This window comes from Podarcis liolepis (assembly GCF_965112155.1).
Source record: "Podarcis liolepis genome assembly, chromosome: Z".
NCBI classification, from domain to species: Eukaryota; Metazoa; Chordata; class Lepidosauria; order Squamata; family Lacertidae; genus Podarcis; species Podarcis liolepis.
Window position 1 is genome coordinate 34,622,130 of NC_139570.1, and position 23,152 is coordinate 34,645,281.

Here is a 23,152-nt window from a genome sequence, read left to right on the forward strand (position 1 = left end):
ACACTTGGCAACCCAAAAACGACCATAAAAACATTTTATTGAGTATTTAAAAGTTGGGGGGGTGGGAGACTTGGGGATAAATTTGAAACCACCAAGGGAATGAGTGATGCCTTGATGGTGCTTTCTTATTTTGCATTTTAAACTACCAGTAAGAAAGTCTGCAGCAGTATTTTGGGGAAGGAAAAAAAGATTAGGGTAGAAAGTATAAAGGGAGGAAGGAAAATATAGGGTCACTGGTGAAGTTGGCTCTAAAATAATAAAACAAAACAATTAAAACAAAACAATCTGTACAGATATCTGAATAATAATAAAAAGATAGCATTGAGTAGGGCTGGGTGATACCTGGTTTTAAACATCGTGATATATCAATAGCTAAACATCGCAATATACTGATACATCACGATGTCTGCAATATGGATGAATGCATGTAGAGGCATTGACTGGCTTCACGGTTTTTCCCGCATTGTGATTTTTGCATAGCGAACAAACACACATCATGATTTGCAATATATTGCCAGGTCAAAAATTATGAAACCAATATCACGATACAGTGGCACCCCGGGCTACAGACACTTCAGGTTACAGACTCGGCTAACCCAGAAATAGTATCCCGGTTAAGAACTTTGGTCAGGATGAGGACAGAAATTGAGCAGCGGTGGCGCGGCAGCAGTGGGAGGCCCCATTAGCTAAAGTGGTACCTCAGGTTAAGAACAGTTTCAGGTTAAGAAAGGACCTCTGGAACAAATTAAGTTCTTAACCTGAGGTACCACTGTATAGACTTCAAAGCTGTTTTGGCTGACATATCACCTAGCCCTAACACACATCATAATTCGCGATATATTGCTAGGTCAAAAATTATGAAACCAATATCACGATACAGACTTCAAACTGGTTTTGGATGACATAGGGATATATCACCCAGCCCTACTATTGAGTTTTTGTATTGTGCTGACACAGTGCAGAAACATCACTAGTGTAGTTTTCTTAAAATCAATACAAAGTGCAGTTGGGATTGGCCCAGATGCCCCTGAACAGTCATGATAAAGTTTTAAACTAACAGAAAGAAGGCTCCCCCTGTTTTCCGCTCCAGTGATCCATGTTTCTCAACTCCTGCCAAAGGGAGATGAATCAGCTGCCTTCCAAAACACTTGGTCACAGGGTCCCCACCCCCCTTTTTTCAAACCAGTTTTTATTCTAAAAGGAATAATAAATAGTGTGTACATTGCATGCTGCAAAAGGGGAAATCAATTTGTGGGGGGAGTCACAGACATATAATATTTTGACTCCCCCACCGACAAAACGCTAAATATATCCCCCCCCTTTCCCTGTTTCAGACTTTTCAAAATTCACAGGTAAAACCAACCCAAAAGGGTGTCTTGCGCAGGCCCTGCTGAAATGAAGGGACAGATGGGGGGGGAGGGAGGAGAGAAGGCGCATTGGAGTTCTCTCCCTCCAGCAATTCTGTTTGCATCAGCGGAGTCTGCGCAAGAGACGTGCAATGGCCGAGTGAGGGGAAGGGGTTGTTCCCACCCTCCCGGTCAGATGCTGTGCAGCTGCGGTATATAAATGGGTCGCTGGTTCCTGAATGGTCCTCGGCATGCAGCAGAGTGTGGATCCGGCTAGCTGGAAAAGGCCTCTGGTCTTCAGGGTGTGGTGGTCCCTGCCTCCGTTCCTTTTGGTCCATCTCTTAACAGGCTCCTTCCTTCACTTCCAGCTCTGTACAGGTCTCTTTCTCTCTCTAATGCTGGCCCTTGCTTTTTTATTTTTATTTTTATTTTTTGTCTTACAGAATTCGTGCAGTCCAGTTCCTAACATCTCCCTTCCATATTCACTGGAGCTTTGTACCCAGCTTACGCTGTCGGTTCCTGCAATTTAAAAAGGAAGTGGGTTCAAATCTTATCAAGGTGCTTTTTGAGCCCTGCCCAGGCTTTTGATTTCAGTGGGCAGAGGGTGCACTTTGTGTGCAGAAGGCCATAGGTTCAGTCCCCAGCACCTCCCAGCTGGAAAGACTCAAGCCTGCAACCAAGGAGTCAATAAAATCCAGTAACTCAAGAAGGGAAGAGATTTCTATAGAACAATCACCCCCACATCATACTTTTAAAAGACAATGATACTCCATAAGTCATGGCTTCCCCAAAGAATTCTGGGAGCTATAGCTTGTTCAGGGTGTTCAGAATTGTTAGGAGACCCCCTATTCCTCAAGCAAATGTATCCCTCAGAAGGGAATAATGGTCTCCTCTCAGCAGCACCCTTCCCAACCTCAATCGTGCATTAAATCCTCACCTGGCTTCTGCTCTGGTCACTGTGTACTCGAACCATAATATATTTGGGATGAGACTGGTGTCTCTGATTAAGAAAAACTCTGATAATGGCCTGGAAGAAGTGGAAAGGTTTGGCAGAAGAAGGAGATGGGAGAGGGGGAGAAAATAAGGAGACAGAGAACAAGAATTCAGCAAACTTATTTTTTGTAAAGTCTGTTAATTCTTGTAAGTGAATCAACATAGCAAAAAACAAGGCAGATTCTGAATGAAAGCATTTGATACACTTGGGATAGTTGATGGTCTAATTACATTTTGCTTAAGAATAAAAGAACAGTCACTCAGTCCCAGGTACCTTTCCCTCACTCTGACAAATATCAGGGATTTGCCAAATGACAGTGGTGACTTCCTTAAGGTCTAAATTCAGAGAGTGTATTAGAACAAAGCTCTGTGCCAAGAATGGTTCTGGAACAGAAACCATGACCTGAGCTTCCTTACGTTGCAGGTAAACTATGGCTTACGGCTGCTTACCTGCTTTCATTTTTGTTCAGCCCCCAGATTTCCTCATGTGCCCATAGTATAGAAACCTTTGGAGGTGAAGCGATGGAGGTAACCATGGCTTGTCAATTCAGAGATCATCGAAAACAACACAGCACAAATCATGGCTGGCAACTGCACCTCCAACCATGGTTTCCAGTACTGATTTGTTTGCTGGCTGGTTGAATTTGACAAGTCATGGTTGGCAGACACCAAAACAAATATTCAACTATGGTTTGCTGTGATATTGAAACTAAGGTATTCATCGCTAAAGCAGAATCCAGACAGCAAGTGCTCAAAAATAAGCTTATTTTATTTACTCTCCTATGAGGCATCATGCATGACAATTAACTCTGCACTTAAGACACCTGAGTTTCCTTCTGTACTATATTCTCACTGACATACTGGATTTCTATATGAAGGGACCCCAGCCCAACACACAAAGGAGCTTCTCTCACCTGCTGCCCAATAAAACTCAAAGGATTTCTGACCTGCCTTTCAATTTAGAAAGATTCCAGAGCAGCAATTTGGTCTCAGGTGGGGGGGGGGGCAGAACAAATAAGGGGGACTTACCATGCAGCTATCCTTGGGAACAATGGTGTTAAGATCTCCTGTGTGAATGCAAACCAAACTATCGCCATGATGCTCCCCACAATCCCTCCATATACAACTTGGCTCCAGGAGTGGTACATCAGATAGACTCTGTGTGTGTTGAAACAGAATGAAAGCACATCAAGAAGAGAGCTTGCTAGAGAGTTAGTTACAGCACCATCGTCACCTTTTCTCAAAAGAGGGAAGCTCACAAAGAGCCTGTTTACCCCTCACCTATCCCCGCTTCCCCCCAAGGACAGCCAATTCATTGCTTGGCTATCAGGGCCACCTTCCCACCCTGGTTCATGGTTAATCATACAGCTTGATGTGGTACATGAATGAGGCCAATAGTGGCTACCACTAACCACAGTTTGCCTCCAAACTGGAACTGGAAAGTCACAGTTCAAATCACTTTGTAGACAAAACTATGGTTACTGCTAAACAGGAAGTGGAGAAGAGAGCTGGGAGCACACCAGCAGAGCAGGGGAAGACAGCACATGAGTTTGAGGAACAGCACAGATGACCAAACTATGGGATTGACTTGTGCAGTCTGGGCTGGACCCAAGTTGAATAGTTAATGGAAAAAATACATATTTTTTTAAAATGGGCATTTCACTGCTTACTCAAAGTGGAATTGCACTTTGGACCAGAGGCAAAAAATGAGAGTCCAGTCTTAAGCTCCTGCCCCTCTCCTTCTTCACCACACAGAAGATAATTTGTTCTGATATTGCAATGCTGAGCATTTATCTGCCCTTTTGCATCCACCAGTGATGGACAGCAAGAGAAAGATGCACAGCGTAGCAATGTCAGGCAAAAGGTCTACGAGATGTGCTATTGGCTTGATCCAGCAGGGCTCTTCTCATGCTAAGATAAGAGATTAGAAATAAATATAATTTTAAAAAGCCACCCACCCACCATCAAAATACCCTGCTGCATATTTACTGAAACATTTATTTGAATAAAGAGTTCTTGCATTGCTTCCAGGAACAACTGAAGCTTTTAAACCATTAATAATGAATGCATCAGTCCCAACAGCAAAACCAAGAGCTGCGCCAAGAAAGCATCCAACAAAATGGAACTGACCTACCTACTATAGGAGACGAGAAAGGCCACGGTTAAGAGGCAGAGGGAGAGGATATGTCTCCACAATAAGTCCAGGAATCTTGCATTGTTCGTTTGATGCATTCTGGGAAACAAAAATATTTAATTGAAATGACCTCTCACTAAACAAGAAAGACATCCAAATCACAATCCAGCAAGCTCAAGCCCACATAGATACTTTAGAGCTTGCTCTTTTAAAAAAGAAAAAGCTTATCACACCCCCGCCCTGTATCCTTCATTTTAAAAAAAAACAAGGAGCCTGATACTTGATTTTATGCAACACAGGAAAAAAATCCTAAGTTTCAGGACCTGTTCACATATAAATATCTTTTATTTTTACACCTAAAATGGTACCTTAAGGTAAATGCCTAAGATCTCAATGTGTGCCTGTGCGGCAAGTGCGTGCATCATACAGATATACCTTAATGTGTTTCAAGATTCTCTCACCTCTTTAAGGACTAGAAACTTGACTTTGATGGATCCCCCCCCAAAAAAAGTCAGCAGACTCTGTGCTTGCTGGATCAATTTCTTAAAACACTTTAATCAAAGGCAGGGCAAAAATAAAAATAAAAATAATCCACTTAAAGCTTCACAAAGATTCCCCCTGTTCATTTAAAACATACTGATTTCACACCATAAATCCAGCTTTTGTTGTTTTTACGATGCCATTCCAACTTCCATTATCCCCAGCCAACGAGACCAGTGGTGAGGGATGATGGAAGCTATAATCCAACAAACATCTGAAAGGCTGCAGGTTCCATATCCTTGATCTGAGAAGCAGCATTCCTGGCCGCATGCAAGAGATGGAAGGATGCCTCTAGGTAGAAGCGGCATTCCCTCATGAGAGGAAAGAGGGTGCCTCTTCTTAGATCAGGGATGGGGAACTTGCGGCTCTCCAGATATTGTGGGGACTCCCAACTCACATCAGCCCCTGCAGCCAGCATGGTCAGTGGTCAGGGACAAAGGGAGCCTAATCTAACTGAATGGAAAAAGGAAGAGGCCACTGTAAATGGAGCCCCTTTTCTGAGCTCTACATAAGCTTAAAAGCAAGGCTGGAACACCCTATCCACCAGCATCAAAAGGAAAAGGGATTATTCACCTTAAATAGAGGAAGAGAAAAGAGTAAATGGAGAAGAACCAGATGAACTGGGAATGGCTGGAAGGCATGGCGTACTTGGAAAAAACCGATGTGTGGATTTCTGAGGAGGAGGAAGAAGAAGAAGCACAAATGTTAGTTGGACTGTAGGAGCATTGCTTGGCTCTCCTCCCCTGCGATCAAGAAGGGCCCGACTCCCCAAGAGTATATGTTTGGGTTAAATGTTGCCAGAGGATGTGGAGGAAGATGCTACCTCTTACCTGCTGGCTATAGAAAGCCCCAACCGCTTGAAGGAAGTGCTCTCCCAGCTGCCCCCAAAGCAGTTGAAGCGGTAAAGACGTTTTGCACTAAAGCAACCTGAACAGTTAAAAATGATCAGCGGAACTGCCACAGTTACAGGCACCGCATAAGACCTATTCTGCATTTGTAAGAATTCAATCTTTTAGCGTGGCAGTGCCCACACTTTGGAACTCCCTGCCTGGAGATATCAGGCAGGCTCCTTCACTGTACTGCTTTTGGCAGCAGCTCCATTTTTGTTTAGACAAGCCTACCCAGATATTCAGAAAGTCAATGCACGTTTTGATTTAATTTTTTATTTTTTTTTACAAAAGTCTTAAATTATTATAATTTTTATGATTCTACTGTTTTATCTCTTTTTAGGCCACTTTGAGGTGTGTTTGTTAACAATACAAGTGGTGTATAAATCTTATTAAATACAGTAAATAAATGAATAAATAAAAATGTAAATATTTGGAAATAGATCCACTTTTATACTCTGTTACTACAGGGAAGACGGATGACGCACTCAATGCAATCCGATGGCAGAGAAGCAGCAGCAGCATTTCATTGTATGATAACGTCTGCTTTGGTGATTGATGTGCTGCTATCTGCAAGCCCGCACCAATGATTTTTCTCAAAGTTTCCCAGTCAGCTGGTTGTTAGCTGGCTGCTTTCATTATTGAATTTTGCTGTTGATTGTAATGTGAAAAATAGAAACTATTTTTAAAAAAGCAAAAACAAAATGTAGTGTTATTTTTATCATTCCATAAGCAAAGGCAGTGGATGAGAACTGCTACCCTCATTAACAATGCCCAGGTCTGTAGTCAGCTGCACCCTTTCCCTGCCAGCAATACTCCACCTGCACAAGGACGAGGCTCCTGGATAATATTCTTTATTAGCCAATTCACACCTTCATTGAGCAAGAGGCCCCCCAAGAAAGAGATCTGCAAAAGGACAAAAAGGATGTGTGATTTTTGAGATCAACTGGTTGTTGCACAGAGGATAATTTGTTTAGCTTGACTCTTCTAGGGATTTAGAAAGCATTATCATCCCACCCTTCCATTAAAAGCCAAAAATCAAATTCATTAGGCTACTTCTGGTTTAAAATAAGCTCTATAAGCATCATAATAGAGTCCAATACCAAATAATTTGATTAAATAACATAAAAACATTATATATAAAGTTCAGCAGCAACTGTTTTGTTGTTGTTGTTAAAAAAAATTCCTGTGAAATAGATGGGCAAATATCTTCCTGCTTTTGGGATTTCTAAAGGTGAAACAAAAAAATGTGAGGCCCCCCTCCCAAAACCTCTGTCAAAATTCTCAAACATAAATCGATTTTGAATGTTGATGCAAAGTGATCTCTGCCTTCTTGAATATTCAGCTAATGTGACCTCAAAGGGTGAACTGCATATTTCTCTAATTGCAAGTGGTTAAATTGGAAATGCAATGAATTCTAAACAATTGGTTGATTCAATTATATGATATGTGATATGCTATGATTGATTGATTGATTGATTGATTGAATGATATGACATATGATAGAATGATATACTATGATACGATTGAATGATATGAATGATTGATATGATATGATTTGTGAATATTAATTTCATTTAATATGCCCCAAAGTCCCAACAAGGTTCTTTTGACATGTTCTCTTGGCCAATAAACAACTCCCAAAGGTATCAAATTGTTTTTCACCTTGCATCTGAGACTCACCAAGGTGGCCAATGTCCCTGGGACTCTGCAACCAGAGCGCCAACACAGGAGAAGAAACCCTCTCACCACCTGCCCAACCTTCAAAGCCAGGGGCAACTAAAGATGATTACCTCCAAAGGTGAGCAGGCACATATAGAACAGGGAGCCCTTCAGAAACCTTGTGCTCTATCCAATGTTTGTCCTATTCAAAGCAGACCCACTGGAATAAATGACTCCCAATCTCACTAGGGCTGGCTGTCAGCATTTGATTGGTTGATGGGAACTGATAGCAAGTCCTGCTTGTGCCAAGGCACAATGAGATCCATGCTGACAGGAGTTGGGAGCTCAACAACAAAATCTGGAGGGACAAAAGTTCCCTGTCCCTGGTTTCTGCAATTGTTCTGGTTATGCCTGCTCCTCACTTCTGGCCGACAGCCAGGACCAGGTCACACATGCACAAACATGTCAGCTGGTTCTTGCTCTTAATCTATTGGCTTGCCATGTTGCTGCAACATACGTACTGCTATCTCATTGGCTCTATTTAGACAACTGATGGTTATGGATAGCTATGACTGTTCACCACTAGCTGCTAATAAAGAGTGGGGTGGTGCTCCAGGTTGACTGGCTGCCCACTGGATGGCAACATACTTATGGCTCTCTCTCTTGCACTGCTTGAACCTTTGGCCTCACTGTAAAAAACACAGGTTGAAGTTTCTTCCCTCCTCTTCCTCCTCCTCTCTGTAACTCAGAATTTAGATACTGTCAGGGACTAGCTGGATGAAGAGGAGTGGTGGGAGCACCAGTTGGGGAAGGCCCAAAGGAAATCCCAGAGAAGGAAGGCTCAGAGCCCGGGGACTGGCGGTGGGACACTGAGGAGACGTCAGAGGGGGAAGATTGAGAGGGCCTGCTGGATACTGAAGGGACAACAGGGTTCAGTGAGCAGAAGGAACCTGTGACAGGGAGAAGTTCGGACTCTGAGGCTGAGGCAGAAGGGAAGGAGGGTCAAGGGACTGCTGAAGAATCCAGAGAAGCTCCTCTCCCCTATCCAGGAATGCACAGGATAATGAGGAGGGCAGAACAGGGACCGGAGGTGCTCAGACACCGTTTGAGACTTCTTGGGAAACATCTGGGAGAGCAGTCGTCTTAGGAGGGGTAGAAGGCAGGCACCTTCAGCCCTGGCAACTGCTCTATAGGAGAAGACTGGGAAGTGTTGCTGAGTTATATGCCGTTTCCTTGAATAAAGAACTAAGTTTACTGACAACTGACTCTGCTGCTTCATGCTGACCTGCATCTGACTCCAGACCTGACAATCCCCTACCCAAAGAGGTACCTACTCTAAGCATCTGTTAGCATAGGATCTTCAAGGCGGGAGCAGGGGACCTTTCTCAGCCTGAGGGTCACATTGCCTCGCAAGCATCCTTTCAAGGGCACATGGGAAACATGGGGCCAGAGGCAGAAGTGGGAGGGGCAAAAAGCCAAAGCCTGTGTGTGTGTGTGTGTGTGTGTGTGTGTGTAGGCAAGCAAGCAAGAGGCATCATTACATTCAAGGAAACATTCCAGTCAGACTTTTAAAAAAATTGAGGAGAGGTGTGGCTCCCAGAGCTGGGGTTTTTCCACCCCTGCCTCATAGTGTCAAAGGGTCTTTCCTCTTTCTGCTGCAATAGAACTAAAGGCATCTATCCTTCTGGAACTCATCTATGAAGACAACTCCAACAAAACAGAAAAGTGGGAGGCATTTAAAGAAACCAGTGTGCATAAGCTTACAGGTGAGCTGATATTTAAGAAGGGCATGCATAAGAAATGGAAGAAAGAGAAAATCACAAAGGAAATCCCTGATGTATACATGAGTAGCCAACAGTTGCAGGGAGAAGGTCATGTTAATCTGGAATGAGCGCAGAGGAGGGCAACCAAGATGATCAAGGCTCTAGAAACCAAGTCTTATGAGGAATGGCTGAAGGAGCTGGGTATGTTTAGCCTGGGAAAGAGGAGACTGAGAGGAGATATGATAGCTATCTTCAAATATCTAAAGGGCTGTCCCATGAAAGATGGAGCATGCTTGTCTTCTCCTCTGGAGGGTAGGACCTGAACCAATGGATTCAAATTACAAGAAAGGACATTCCGATTAACATCAAAAAGAATTTTCTGTCAAGAAGAGTCAACTGTGGACTCCCTCGGAAGGTTGTGGACTCTCCTTCCTTAGAGGTTTTAAAGCAGAAGTTGGGTGGCCATCTGTAATGGATGCTTTATTGAGATTCCAGCACGACAGGAACTGGGTCTCTTCCAACTCTACAATTCTATTATTCTATTCAGTTACTGGGCACAACTGACAAGGTATTGTCAATACCACCTCTTTCCCTAGAGAGCCTCTAGGGTGTTGAGATTGCCAGAGGAGGCCCTCTTGGTAGTTCCTCCACCCTCTTGGCAGCCCAGAAGAGGGCCTTGTCTGTGGCAGCCCCTAAATTGTGGAACTCCTTCCCTGCAGAGGTGCTTCTGGCACCGTCACAATACAGTTTCTGTTACATGCTGAAGGTGAGCCTCTTCAACGTGGCCTTTGACAAGAGGCATATTTTAAGGACCCACCCTATTTCTGTGCCTGTAATTTTGTTTTAAACTGTTTTTCATTCCGAATGTTAAACTGCTGCAACCATATCTTGGGAACTCATGGTGACAGTCAGGTAAGAAATTGAATTAATAATTACAGATGTAAGAGAAAGGAAAGTCATGGGATGGTCAAGGTGAAGGGAGTGATGGGGACAATTTCAGGAAAGGGGAAACGAGAGAAAGGAAAGCAGATGCTACCAGGCCCCAGCAGGAGATGTGAGTTCAGGAACACAAAAGGCAAGACCCAGATTTGGGGAGGGGGGCAGAGAAGCAGGAGCAGGACTCACCGTGTGAAGCTCTCTCTTGAAAACGATGAGTGTGATGAATCCGAATATGATGAAAATTGGGCTCAGGCTTGCTTGGGCGAGAATAAATCCGGTGAAGTCACCTGGGGTAGTAGACAAAAAGAGATAAAACTTGCCCAAAAGGTAATCTTGCCTGGCTGTAAAGGTTGTGGGTTTTTTTTTACTTTCAAGTACGTGTGCAACTTATGGAACTAACCGCAAGCAGGTGTGCTACAGGCCACTAAGTTTAACTGTCTTTAGACAACTATGTAATAGGAGTTGTGCTTTGAGGGGAGAAAGGCCCAAGGACCCTGGCTGTGTTGGACTTGAACTAAGGGGGACTCGAGTTCAAGTCCCCACACAAGACTTGAAGCTTCTTATGTGACTTTGCACCAGTACTTTATTCCCTCCACCTGACCTACCTCACAGGGATGCTGCGAGGATTAAAAACTTAGTAACATTGTACTTTATGAATAAGGCAATTAAAAAAGAGCGAGAGAGAACAAAAGAGAGGGAGCACTAATGAACAGGTTCCTTCCAACTCCAGAGGAAACTATGAGGTTTACCGCAGCAGCACAGTCTAAATATGAAAAACAGAGCCTATAGATGAACAGCACCCAAACCACATCCTTCTTACCCAGACACCCGGCCGCCACCATTTCCTGTTGGATGTCTGCTTGTGGCAAAACCTTTGGTTGCATGATAACTTGGTACAGGATATCAGTTGCTTTAAAGGGCGATGATCTCAGGGTCATCAGTACAAAGCTTTCCATTCACAGAGGAACACAAGGCTGCCGGTTTGAAACTCACCCTGGCAATAGGCTTTTGGGGAGGCCCTGAAAGCCGTCCTCTCCCCCTTCACATCATCAGCCTCCCTCTACCTTGTCACCTGCTTGCTACATAAAAACTGCACAGCTGGCCTGCCTTACAGGGCTGTTGTAAAGATACGAAAGCTTGGCCAACACATGAAGATTGCTGTAGCTGCATTCTTATACACCAGTAATGAGGAATCTATTACCCTCCAGATGATGGTGGACTACAACTCCCAACATCCCCAACTGTTGGCCATTGCTGGCTGGGGCTGGTGTGAATTGGGAGTTGAATGACATCTGGAGTGCCAAATTTTCTGCACCTCTGAGATATACTCACACAAGTACCTGGAAGTTAGGTCCACCTAAACTCAATGGGAACTACTTTTGAGTAGAAACACACCTCTTAAATGCATCAAAGGAATTGAGGAAGCTGTCCAGTACAGCATGTGACCATTGGTCCATCTTGTCCAGTACTGTGTTAACCAGAGCTTTCCAAACTGTGTGTTGTGACATGTTAGTGTGTTGGCTGCAGTGTGTAGGTATCTCACGTGAACGCTCCCTGTGCTCCTCCTGCGGCAGGAAACCTCCAATTTGCTAGTAAAACTGAATTACTGTGTTGCGAGATTATGCATGTCTAAAAAGTGTGGCACCAACATGAAACGTTTGGAAAGCTCTGGTCTAAACCATAGGGATGGGGAGCCTTTTTTCAGTTTGAAAGACACATTCTCTTCTGTGCAACCTTCTGAAGGCCATATTCCAGCGTTGGGCGGGGCCAGAGGCAAAAGTGGGTGGAGCAATGAAAGTGAATTTTTCCTAGTCAGGGAATTGGGCTCCAATGACATATGGAGAGCCACAGATGTTCCCCATCCCTCTCCTAGAGAATATTCTAATTTAGCATGTTTTATTTTATCAGCATTTGGTAAACAAAACTAAAAACTTTGAAATTTGCCAAGCCTGGCCTGATGTTTCATTTGCAAACAACATCTGTTTGTTGCTACTAATGAACAAATGACAAGAAAGAAGATTCCTAAACATTAAGAAGAACTTTCTGACGGTAAGATCTGTTTGACAGGTGTTGAACACCCCTTCATTGGAAGTTTTTAAGCAGAGGTGGGACGGCCATCTATCACGGATGCTTTAGTTGAGATTTCTGCATTGCATGGGGTTGGACCAGATGACCCTCAGGGTACCTTTCAACTCTATTCTATGAGCCTATGAGTTGTAAGACAAAAATCTAAAGGGTTCCAGGTTGGCCAAGGATGGAAAATTTGGGGGGAAATTGCCTACTGCTTTATTTCTCCCCAGAAAGTATCGTTTTCGTAATTTCATAGAATCACAGAACTGTAGAACTGAAAGTACCTCAACGGGTCATCTGGCAAAACTGTCAGAAAGTTATTTCTGATGTTTAGTTGGAATCTCATTTCTTGTAACTTCTCCCAGCAGCAGTCTTATAATATGGAGGGCACCCGGTTGGTGAAGGCTGACCCAGGAAGATACTCACAATTACAGTTTTGATAGCTTACCATTCAACTAATGGGAGCCTGGGGCTGATGTGAGTTGTTGTCCAAAGCATGGGGGGTGGCTGTCCAACTGCACAAGACTTTCTAACGGCCACCCTCACCTCTGCTTTTTTTTAAAATTTGTGAGGAGTGGTCCAAGTTTGAACATCAGCAGGAAACAGACTAGAAGGGAATCCCAGGCATGTCATCAAATACATTGTGGACTCAAAAGAAAGTAATTTGATATTTTAAGGATATCTATTACATCGTGCTCTCTGTTCATCCTTTTGATGCTGACAAGTGGCCTGTTGGGGGTGGCTGTTACATGTGGCTTGTTTATGTGCCAACATGTGCTTGTTGGAAAGCAAATAAAGTTTCTGAAAGTGCTGTACAGCGAAGAGCTGCAGCTGAGCAGTAGAGAACCAACCTGAAGCACACCCAGGTAAGGCTGGAGAGACTCCCTGCCTGAAACATTTGGAGAGGTGCTGCCAATAAGCGTAGACAATACTGAGCTAGATGGACGAATGGTCTGACACGGTATATGGCAACTTCCTATGTCCCTGCTTATATTCCTATGCCCCCCTCTGACAAACAAAAATCCCTTTTATCCATAATCATCAGGATACTTTTATTTCTAGGGGAGAGAGATATCTACATCTTAAAACTCATGCTTTGCATGCAGAAGGTCCTCGGTTCAATATTCAACAGCATCTCAATATTCAACAGAGAGACTGTTTGAAACCCTGGGGAGCCACTGCCAGTCAGTGCAGGTAACAAAGCTGGATCCAAAGCTAGATGGACCAATGATCTTTATTTTGTTTTCATGGATCATGCCTGTCTACTCTAGGGGCTCTAGAATGTACAACAAGCCGTGGGTCTTACAGAGCTAGCTAAAAATGTTTTCAGCACCAGAACCAGACAACAGGCATGGGATCGAGAGGGTTTTCATTTGCTCATGCAGCAGCATAAACAGAACATGAGTCTCAGTGAAAACACACAGACACACACCATTATTTCCGTACAAGGAAGCTGGCGCAGATGGCTCCGCAGCAGGGACCAATTAATTTAGCGAGCCAGAGCAGAAGATTCACGCTGCACCTCCAGGATACAACAGGTGGCCTGCAGGCAGAATCTGGCCCCAAGAAACACTCCTAAGGTCTCTGCTTGCTAATTGCCATCCTGGGGGACGACCCCATAGATACCTCCTCCTGCCCTTAGGTGTATGCATAATGCAGAACCTATGTACACATATATGGACAAACATGGGGGCAATGCTTCCCATCTACAAAGTGCATACTGAGTGCAGAACACAACATCCAAAAAACACAGGTTTTTGTTAACCCTAGGGACAAGCTTCTATCCCTTAGGACAATAATTATGCCTAAATATAGCAAATGAAACTGGTTTGCACAGTACAGTAAGCTGTGGCTTGGTGCTACATCTGAGAAGATGAATTGTGGTTTGGGATGCTGTTACACCCTCAGAACCTGCTGTTTGGGATGGGCCTCTGGGGATTCTCAGGGAAGGTGGCTGGAGAGGGGAACCATGTAAGCCATATCATGGTTTGGACACATGCCATGAATTTAAAGCACATTTGCTTTTTCTCCAATGAATCCCGGGAACTGTAGTTTGTAAAGAGTGCTGGGAATTGTAGCTTTGTGGGAGGGTAAACTAAATTTCCCAGGACTCTTTTGGGGGGTTGGGGAGATGGTGTACGGTATGTACGCAGTCTAAATGAATCTTACCACAGATTGTGATCTGGTGCTTGATCTGAAGAAATCCACTGTAAGCCACTTCTTAGCCTTTTGTTAACCTGGTGACTTCCAGAAGATTTGAACTGGATGGGCCTTTGGTCTCATCCAGCACGGTTCTTCTTACATTCTTATATTCTTTAGTTGCTGGCTAGGGCTGACGGAAGTCCAAAATATCTGGATGGCACCATGTTGGTGAAGGCAGTCTAAACCTCTCACCTTCAGAGCTCCCCAGAGACCTCCAAGAGACCCCTCCTCTCTGGAGAGGCTTTGGAAATGTCAGCAGGTGTACTTACTCTCAAGGCTCTCCACTGGCATGAGAGCTGGAACCTTGGGTGAAAGTTGAGATACTTAAGCCACAAAATTCAATGCCACTTCTGTTACTTAAATTTAAGATTGTTCAATAATAATAATAATAATAATTAATGCTATTAAACTCATTTACTTGTGTTCTTTTTTCAGATGTCAGGATTTTTCATCTTTTACAAGCCATTCATTTTTTTTTAAAAAAAAAATTTGACTGACTGAAAGCACAACAAGCTCTGATGGAACTGGCTGAGGTAACATCTTAATGAGGGGGAGGGTTGCAAAATATATATATATTTAATAACCTCTAGGCTGGATTACTGCAACACATTACACATAGGGCTGCCTCTGAAGATGGTATGGAAGTTTAAGCTGGTGCAGAATTCAGCGGCCAAGTTGCTCAGTGGGGCAAGATGGTTTGAGCATATTACACTGATCCTGACCTGACTGCACTGGCTGACGTATAAAAGTCTTAAACAGCTCAGGACTGCAATACTTCAAGGACCGCCTCTCCCCCTATAAACTGTCAAAGACTCTGCGTTCATCATTTGAGGCCCTTCTTCATGTGAGGGTGGAAACATGAGAACGGGCCTTTTCTGCAGTGGCTCCCAGTTTGTGGAATGCTCTTCCCAGGGAGGCTTGACTGGTGCCTTCATTAGGCATAAATTTGGTGTAGAAGGTTCAAAGTCAGTTTTTCATCATCCTGACTCAGCTTCTATCAGTTCATCAGCATCTGAACTCTGATGTGCTTGAAAAGGGGTCTGGCTTTCCCTGGCATGTAGCTCAGTGGCCAAGGGATGGAGCTGTCAACTAAGAATTTGTTCAGCTACAAATTCCATAGACAGCCTTAAAATGAACACTCCCTTCTCCTTCAATCCTAATCCTTGTGTGTCTTAAAGCTGACTTACCTTACAAGACAGCTGTTTATGATTGCTAATATAGCCAAAGAGTTTTGGATGGTGTAAAGCAGGGGTGGTTAAACCCTGTGGTCATCCAGCTGTTAGTGGACTACAACTCCCATCATGCTTGGACCACTGGCCATGCTGCCTAGGGGGCAGATGGGAGTTAGAGTGCAACAACAACCTGAGGGCCACAAAGTTCTTCACCCCAGCCTAAGAAGTGGCATTATTTCCCATTTTATGGGGAATGACTCTTCTAACACAACATAAGAGTCGGCTCGATCAGGCCAATGGCCTAGCAAGTCTAGCATCCTGTTCTCATAGTGTCTGTGGGACACCTGGAAAAAAGATTCGAGCACTCTCCCTTCCTGTGGTTTCTCTATCTACTTTCTCCATGCTATGCATAATTTTATAAACTTCTTTCATGTCTCCTCTTACTCAACTTTTTAGTTTAATTTCTTAATAGAGGAGTCACTTGATCATTCTGGTAGCCCTTTTCTGAGGCAAGGCAACCAGGACCAGAACTGTACATAAGAGGCCTTATTCCATCTCTTACACACAGTAGGGAGTTACAGATAGGTAGCCGTGTTGGTCTGCCATAGTCAAAATAAAAAAATTCCTTCCAGTAGCACCTTAAAGACCAACTAAGTTAGTTCTTGGTATGAGCTTTCGTGTGTATCTGAAGAAGTGTGCATGGACACGAAAGCTCATACCAAGAACTAACTTAGTTGGTCTTTAAGGTGCTACTGGAAGGAATTTTTTTATTTTGACACAGTAGGGAGTGAGGAACCTGTGACCCTCCAAATGATGTGAAATTCCAACCCCCATTATCCCTAGACTGACAGTTGCGTTAGCTGGGGCTGGTGGAAGGTGGGAGTCCAACAATATTTGGAGTGTCATGGACTCACCATCACTGACCTACCTGAATAAAAGGCAGGTTCCAAACTTTGCCAGCCTGGTGCCTCAGAACTTTAAAACACCACAGACATGCTGTGTGTTCACTATTTTCAGTGACCTATTCCTTGAATTAGAAATAGTATCGAAGAAACCAGAAGCTCTCCAGATACAGTTACCAGCTTCTCTTACTCTCACATGCACTAGCATTCAAGTAGGAAACAAGCAGATGTGGCCAAGCACATGCCATATTACTTCCACTCACAAAAAGGTTTGTAATTGGATCTTGGTGCAAATCTGGCCTTAAGCCATTTTTCATTTTGATCCAGGAAAAGAATTTTTGGGGGGGTTAACTGGATCACTTGTTGGGTCACCACTCATATAAATCAGAATGCCTTTCAGAGCACAGATGCTATCTATCCATGCTGCATGACTCTTAAGTGGGTGTGCATGCAAAATGCACTGGATGTGGTGTGGGAGGCATATCCTAAGGATGTAAGCAAACAAAAAAGTTTGGATCAGCTGTGCTCATCCAATTCATTCTGTAGTCCTTGATGAAGCAAACAGCATGAAAACCTGCTTATCTATGTGGATCTCTTTACTCAGACTGGGGTAAATCTGCAGCTGATCAATCTGTTCATTAGAGATATGTGATCAAGGGATGGCTGTTGCTGGCAGCAACTGTCATTTCTGACCATTGGCAATGCTGGCTGGCATTGATGAGAACCCTGCTAAATATTGCCGGCACCCTTCTAGTCCAACATCCTGTTTTCACAGTGGCCAAACAGATGCCCCATGGGAATCCCATAAGCACAACCACAACTCACCCTTCTTGCAGTTTCCATTAAGAAGCATTCAGCAGCTTACTGGCTCCCACTGGCGTTATTTACCCTGGGTTAGAAATATGAAGAGGATGCTGCCTATGATCATTTACTTCCATTTTCTTTGTATATAAGGAACAGCCCGATATGTCCCCTGCTTTTGGGAAGTGGCCTCAACCAAGGCATTAACATTGGTCCAACTAGTTCACTATGGCTTACACAAGCTGGCAGCATGTCATCACAGCATCCCCAGGGTGGAATTGAACCTGGGACCTTCTGCATGCAAAGCAGCTGCTCTACTGCCGAACTATGCTTTTCAGAGTACATAAGGTGCGGCTTTGGAGATTTTTATCTCCTGCCCTGTCTTCCAGCATGCAATCTTTATAAAAACTGAATCCAATAATTCCATTAGTTAATGGATGTGTGTGCGGGTGGGTGCGTGGGGGAATCAAAGGATGAGTTTGGGCTGGCCTGAAAGCCATACATTCTCGCACTCAGAAGCTCTGCCTCTCCCCACCCCCATGCCAAAATCATGGGAATTGAGTGGGCTTTCTCAGCAGCACGCACACAACTCTAGAATACTCCTCTACAGTCAGCTTGCCAGGCGGAAAGAAATCCCAGTTTAATGCAGGAAGCACAAGGTAAGGGAGCCAAGTATCAGAAAGAAGAGATAAATAATACATGTGATTCCCTCCCCCCCTCATTACCACAATGCGTCTAACTCCCACAGTGCTTAGTGTCTGGAAATGAAAAAACCAAGAATACCAAGTTGCAGGTCTGCCTGGAAATACCACACCCTAGTATGGAAGCCTGGACACAAAGAGACCTCTTTCGGTTGGTTACTCAGGGGAAATGCACTCCGAACCTTCTCAGAAGCACTTTCCACTATTTTGGGGTTGGGCTCTGGCACTTAAGAGAGCAAATGGCAGCACTAAGTCATGTCAGAATTTAAAGCCCTGAGTTACTGAAATATTCAGAGTTCAAATGAATAAATAAATAGGTCACAGGCTAGCAAGGTTGGGAGATCCAGTTACAAACGTAGAAGCTGATCCTAACTCTGCCACCCAATGATCTCCTCCTGCTCCCTTAAAAACCCTCCCATCCTACATTGCTGTTCCCTATGTCTGGAACTCACTCCCAGAATGCCTCCCTCCTCCTCCTCCTCCTCCTCCTCCTCCTCCTTCTCAAAGTCACCTCTTCCCTAAACTGAGACAACACACAAATAGTCTAAGTCAGGTGTGAGGAACCTGTGGCCCTCCAGATGCTACTGAACGATAATTCTCATAATCCCTGGCATTGGCGGCTGGTGCTGATGGGAACTTTAGTAAGGCAACATCTGGAGAGGCAAAGCTTCCCCTGGCATTGCAACTCCATTCACTCCCATCTGTCCTTTGGTACATTTTGCTGGTACTTGTAAAGTGGAAGTTTAGACTGCAAGTGGCTTGGGGCAGGGATTTCTCCCCCTACCCCTTGGTGTGTATGATGCAGATTTGTTACTGGTCATCCTGTCATTTTGTTACTTTAAAGCAGTTGAATTTAACCCTTTCCCTTCACTTAAAAAAAAATGCTATCATGCCCCCATTGTGGTGATACAGTTGCCTGTATTTTTATTTTGCTCATCAGGATGAATAGCAGTTTTTTGTGAGGAGGTGATTTAGATCAAGGAAACTAACTAACACATTCCTTTCATCATCCCAGTTCTGATCAAAATCAGAACATTCTGTAGCTGCTTTTAAAGTTTAAAAATTAAATGCCAGGCAAGAGATGGATCACAGAACTTGTAAAGCACAAACATTTTAGGCTTTGTTTTGAAAAGTGACATGCACACTAATACAGCCATATAAATTATTCTTTAAACAAGTCTCCTGAAATCAGCAGGACAATCCCAAGCAAATGTACAGTCAAATGAAGCTTTACAGATACATTACAAAATCAGTGGGGAGTCTCCTTTGCATGCAGAAGGTCCCAAGTTCAATCCTCAGCAGTATTCCCAGGTAGGGCTGTGAAAGATTCCTTGCCTGAAATCCTGGAGAGTAGCTTCTAGTCAGTATAGACCAACATTTCTCAACCCTGGGTCCTCAGAGGTTGTTGGACTACAACTCCCATCTTCCCTAGCTAGTAGGACTAGTGGTTAGGGATGATGAGTGTTGTAGTCCAACAACATCTGGGAACCCATGGTTGAGAAAGGGTGGTATAGACAATACTAGACCAATGATTTGACTCGGTATAAGGTAGCTCCCTATGTTCCTATTCAGGTGCTCTCTAGAGACATCCAGGTGTTCATAGCAGTGGTTAAGAGTGTTGGGATCTCACTGGGTGACCGTGGGCCAGTCATTATTTTTCAGTCTAACAACAACAATGCAAAGTTGTTCTGAGGGCAAAATTGATAGGATGGAAAAGATTCATGTATGCTGTCTTGAGTTCCTGGAAAAAGATTTGTGGAAACAATGTAAAAAAACAAAACAAAACAAAACACCAAACCCTAATCATCGGTGTAGCTAGCCACTCGGGCACCTGGTACGGTGCATGCGTCCTGCAGCCAGGGTCGGGGCGATCTGCCCATGGAAGTAGGGCAAGCTGCATGGAACCTCTCCACCACCTTCCCCTCAGCTGTAGGACTGCTGAGGGAGAGGCAGTGGGCAGATATAAGCCCCACGCAGCCATTTCAGGCAGCGTGGAGCCTGCAGGCACCCAAGCCACCATGTCACTCCCAGAAGAAACGTGTGGCTTGAGCATGCTGCAGGCCCCGTGGTTACTGCCAGCCCCGCGGTGTGGCGCCCAGTGCCAGCCATGTTTCATTAAGTTTCTTGACTGAACTAAAAAGTTTTGTGAGTCCTTTCTTTATCTCATATTTTTGTCACCCCCCTCAGTGATGACACCTGGGGCAGCCCGCACCCATTGCGACCCCCTTCCTCAGCCACTGACCCTAATACAATTTTGCACCATTAGGGTTTATCCTGTTGATCATTTAGAAACCCATTATTCAGAGATAGTTTACTTCTAAATGCCAATGGCTGCACGGTCACATGATGGGAGGCAGGAAAGACTGGTGCTTTTGCACCCTGCCTGCAAGCTTCCTAGAAAAAAAGCATAACAGAGCACATGCTTAGCTTGCAGACAATTCCAGGTATGAGCCCTCTTTCAAAATCAGGAGAGCTTCCTCCACTCAGTATGAGCAATATACTGAGCTAGATGGATCAAGAGTCTGACTCTGAATAACATAGCTTTGCATGTTATTTGGAAGGGACACAATTCAGTAGTAGAGCACATCTTTAGCATGCAGAAGGTGCCAGGTTCCCACATGCAGCACCTTTAGTTAGTGCTGGGAGAAGAGTCCCTGGCTGAAACCCTCAAAAACTTCTCCTAGTCAATGTAGACAGTTCTGAGCTAGACAAGACAATGATCTGAGTTATTATTTCAATCACCCCTTTGGACCAGATTCAACTACTCTGTTCTGCTCCTCCAGTGGTTCTCAAACTTTTTTCTCTGGGTAATACTTTCAGAATAAAAATTTGCTTGTGCTACACCAATATTTTTATTGATAAGAAATACATTGGAAAACAAAAAGAAATGAGTCCTAGCAATGCTTGATTAAAACATACAACACAACTACTACTTTATAATTTGATTGTGGGACATCCAGAAAGTATTAAAAAATACAACTACATAAGAACAGAAATAATTCCCAAAATATAATTATAAACAAGCCTTTTAATATGTACCTTACATATTTATACAAATTCAGTGAAAGGTATGAGCTTGCTTTTGCCAAGTAATCTCATTTATATTATGTCTAATTTGAGACAAATAAACTCTCATCTCATCAACACAAAGAAACCTTTCTCTTTTCTGCTGTTTCTTATGTCAGTTGAAGATCCCCGTTCACAACGGGGATTTATCTATTTATATGTTGTGGAAAATGGTAGATAAATAGCCAACGCTCTTGAAAAGAGGCATGGATACTGTCTCTGGTTGTATATCTAAAAAAAAACATTTTGATGCTATATTATATTATACGATACTATACTTAAATATTTTACACTGAAATGTTTAAATGTTTATTTGATTGTCATTGAATCTTCCTGCCACACTTGCCACCCTCTCCTGTCACACCAGTATGGCACGCCACACCCTTTAAGAACTACTGCACTAGTGGAAATCAGTGCAAGGACTCTTGCTAGCTAGGTTCCCCCTCCTCTGCACCTCCCCCTGCATTGTGAAAACAATCACCTTAGCACTGTGTTGAATCCCACCCTTTATTTAAAAGCACAAAGACTAGAATCTTATTTTATTTCGGAGGAAGGGCATTTGGCTCAGTGGTAGGAGCACCTGCTTTGCATGTGTAAGGTCTTGGCTTCAATCCCTAACAGCATCTCAAAGTAGCGTTCGGGGAAATACATTTCTGCCCCCCTCCCCACCTGAAACCCTGTAGAGCTGCTGCCCGTCAGTGTGGACAGCACTGCCCTAGAAAGAACAAAGGTCTGGCCCAATATAAAGCAGCGTTCTGTGTTCCAAGTGTGTTAGGAAAAGGATCTCTCCAGGAATGGGTCTGTGATCCTGCAAAAGTAGCATCTAGTAACTGGTGTGACAAAGAGGCATGTCAAAAGAAAACTTAACTCTAATAAAACAGAATAGATCTATATCTAGATGGAAGCGGCCAGAAAGAGGGAGGTGCCAATAGGTGATCGGAAGCGGGACCATAATAAATACAATAAATGTAAAGGTGATTCCCCCCCCCAAAAAAAACTCTGCACTCTTGGGACGAGAAATCCAAAGCAGAAAGGGTGCCGCGCATGCGCACTGCAGCCTCCGAAGTACACTATCTCGCAAAGAGCGGCAGCCGAAGCGCGCATGCGCCGCCGCCCGGCTTCACAGCGCTGCTAGTCAATGGCTCACTATTTGGCAGCTCCCACCCGATCCCCTCAGGAACTCCCCGAAGCCCAAACCTCGCCTTTTTTCACGGATATGAATTGGGCGTAGGGCGAAAGGCCCACCCACAGCGGAGAGAAGAAAACAGGCTCCGCGAAGCGCCGGAGGCTGGAGGCTTTACCTTCTGGGTACTCGACGTGAGTGAGGGAAACCGACTTCCACGGAACAGAGACCGAGCACTCTCCTACCGCGGCCATCTTACCCGGATACCGGGCCGGGCCGCCACAGCCAATCGGGCGGCACACACGGGGCGGGGCGGCAAATGGGAGTGGGCGGAGGGGGAGACGCGCACGTCCAATAGCCGTGCCCCGCAGGTGAGGCACTGGCCAATCCGCGGGCACCGCAACGTACAGCAGCCCCGCCCACCCCGCTCTGAAGCGCGAGAACGAGTTGGGGAGAGGGAACTTCCACAAGTCCAATCCTCGGCGGGGCCCAGGTAGAAGAGATGGCCAATGGCAGAGGAAGCGGGGGCGTGGCGGCGCCCGGGGATTGGCTGGTCCTTCTCGCCAATCCTCTCTCCGACTCCTCCCCCGTCTGAGCCAATCAGGTCTTAGAGGCTGGATGGCGGGCTAGAGAGCGACTTGAGTGAGTGAGGTGTATTGTGGGTATTATCGTTACTCAAAGGGGGGGGGGGGCTTCTCCACTGTACAACTAAGGGGCGCTAAAGGAATGGAGCTGAGGCAGAGTTCTCCACCCTGACAGGGTTTGAAGGGGGGAGCGGTCCTCTGCAACTGGGTTGCCACCTTTGTTTTCGCAAAATACAGGGTGGGGCTGTTGGGGGGCGATTTTTTTCC

The 23,152-nt window shown here is 44.6% G+C and overlaps 1 protein-coding gene across 2 annotated transcripts; it reads right to left on the reverse strand.

Moving 5' to 3' along the window:
- Positions 1-20: 20 nt before the first annotated feature.
- Positions 21-22,764, reverse strand: DOLPP1 (dolichyldiphosphatase 1). 2 transcript variants are annotated; one of them, XM_083485396.1, is made up of 9 exons: positions 22,480-22,596; positions 17,436-17,499; positions 10,451-10,551; positions 6,722-6,806; positions 5,587-5,686; positions 4,474-4,572; positions 3,369-3,497; positions 2,284-2,373; positions 21-1,865 (listed from the first exon to the last, which is right to left on the reverse strand). In XM_083485396.1, exons 2-9 carry the CDS (start codon positions 17,461-17,463, stop codon positions 1,829-1,831), a joined length of 669 nt encoding a protein of 222 aa, XP_083341522.1. In that variant the 5' UTR covers positions 17,464-17,499; positions 22,480-22,596; the 3' UTR covers positions 21-1,828. The 2 variants fall into 2 exon arrangements, with proteins under 2 accessions (XP_083341522.1, XP_083341521.1); XM_083485395.1 differs by lacking the exon at positions 17,436-17,499 and having other exon boundaries at positions 22,480-22,764.
- Between the last annotated feature and the right edge of the window lie 388 nt (positions 22,765-23,152).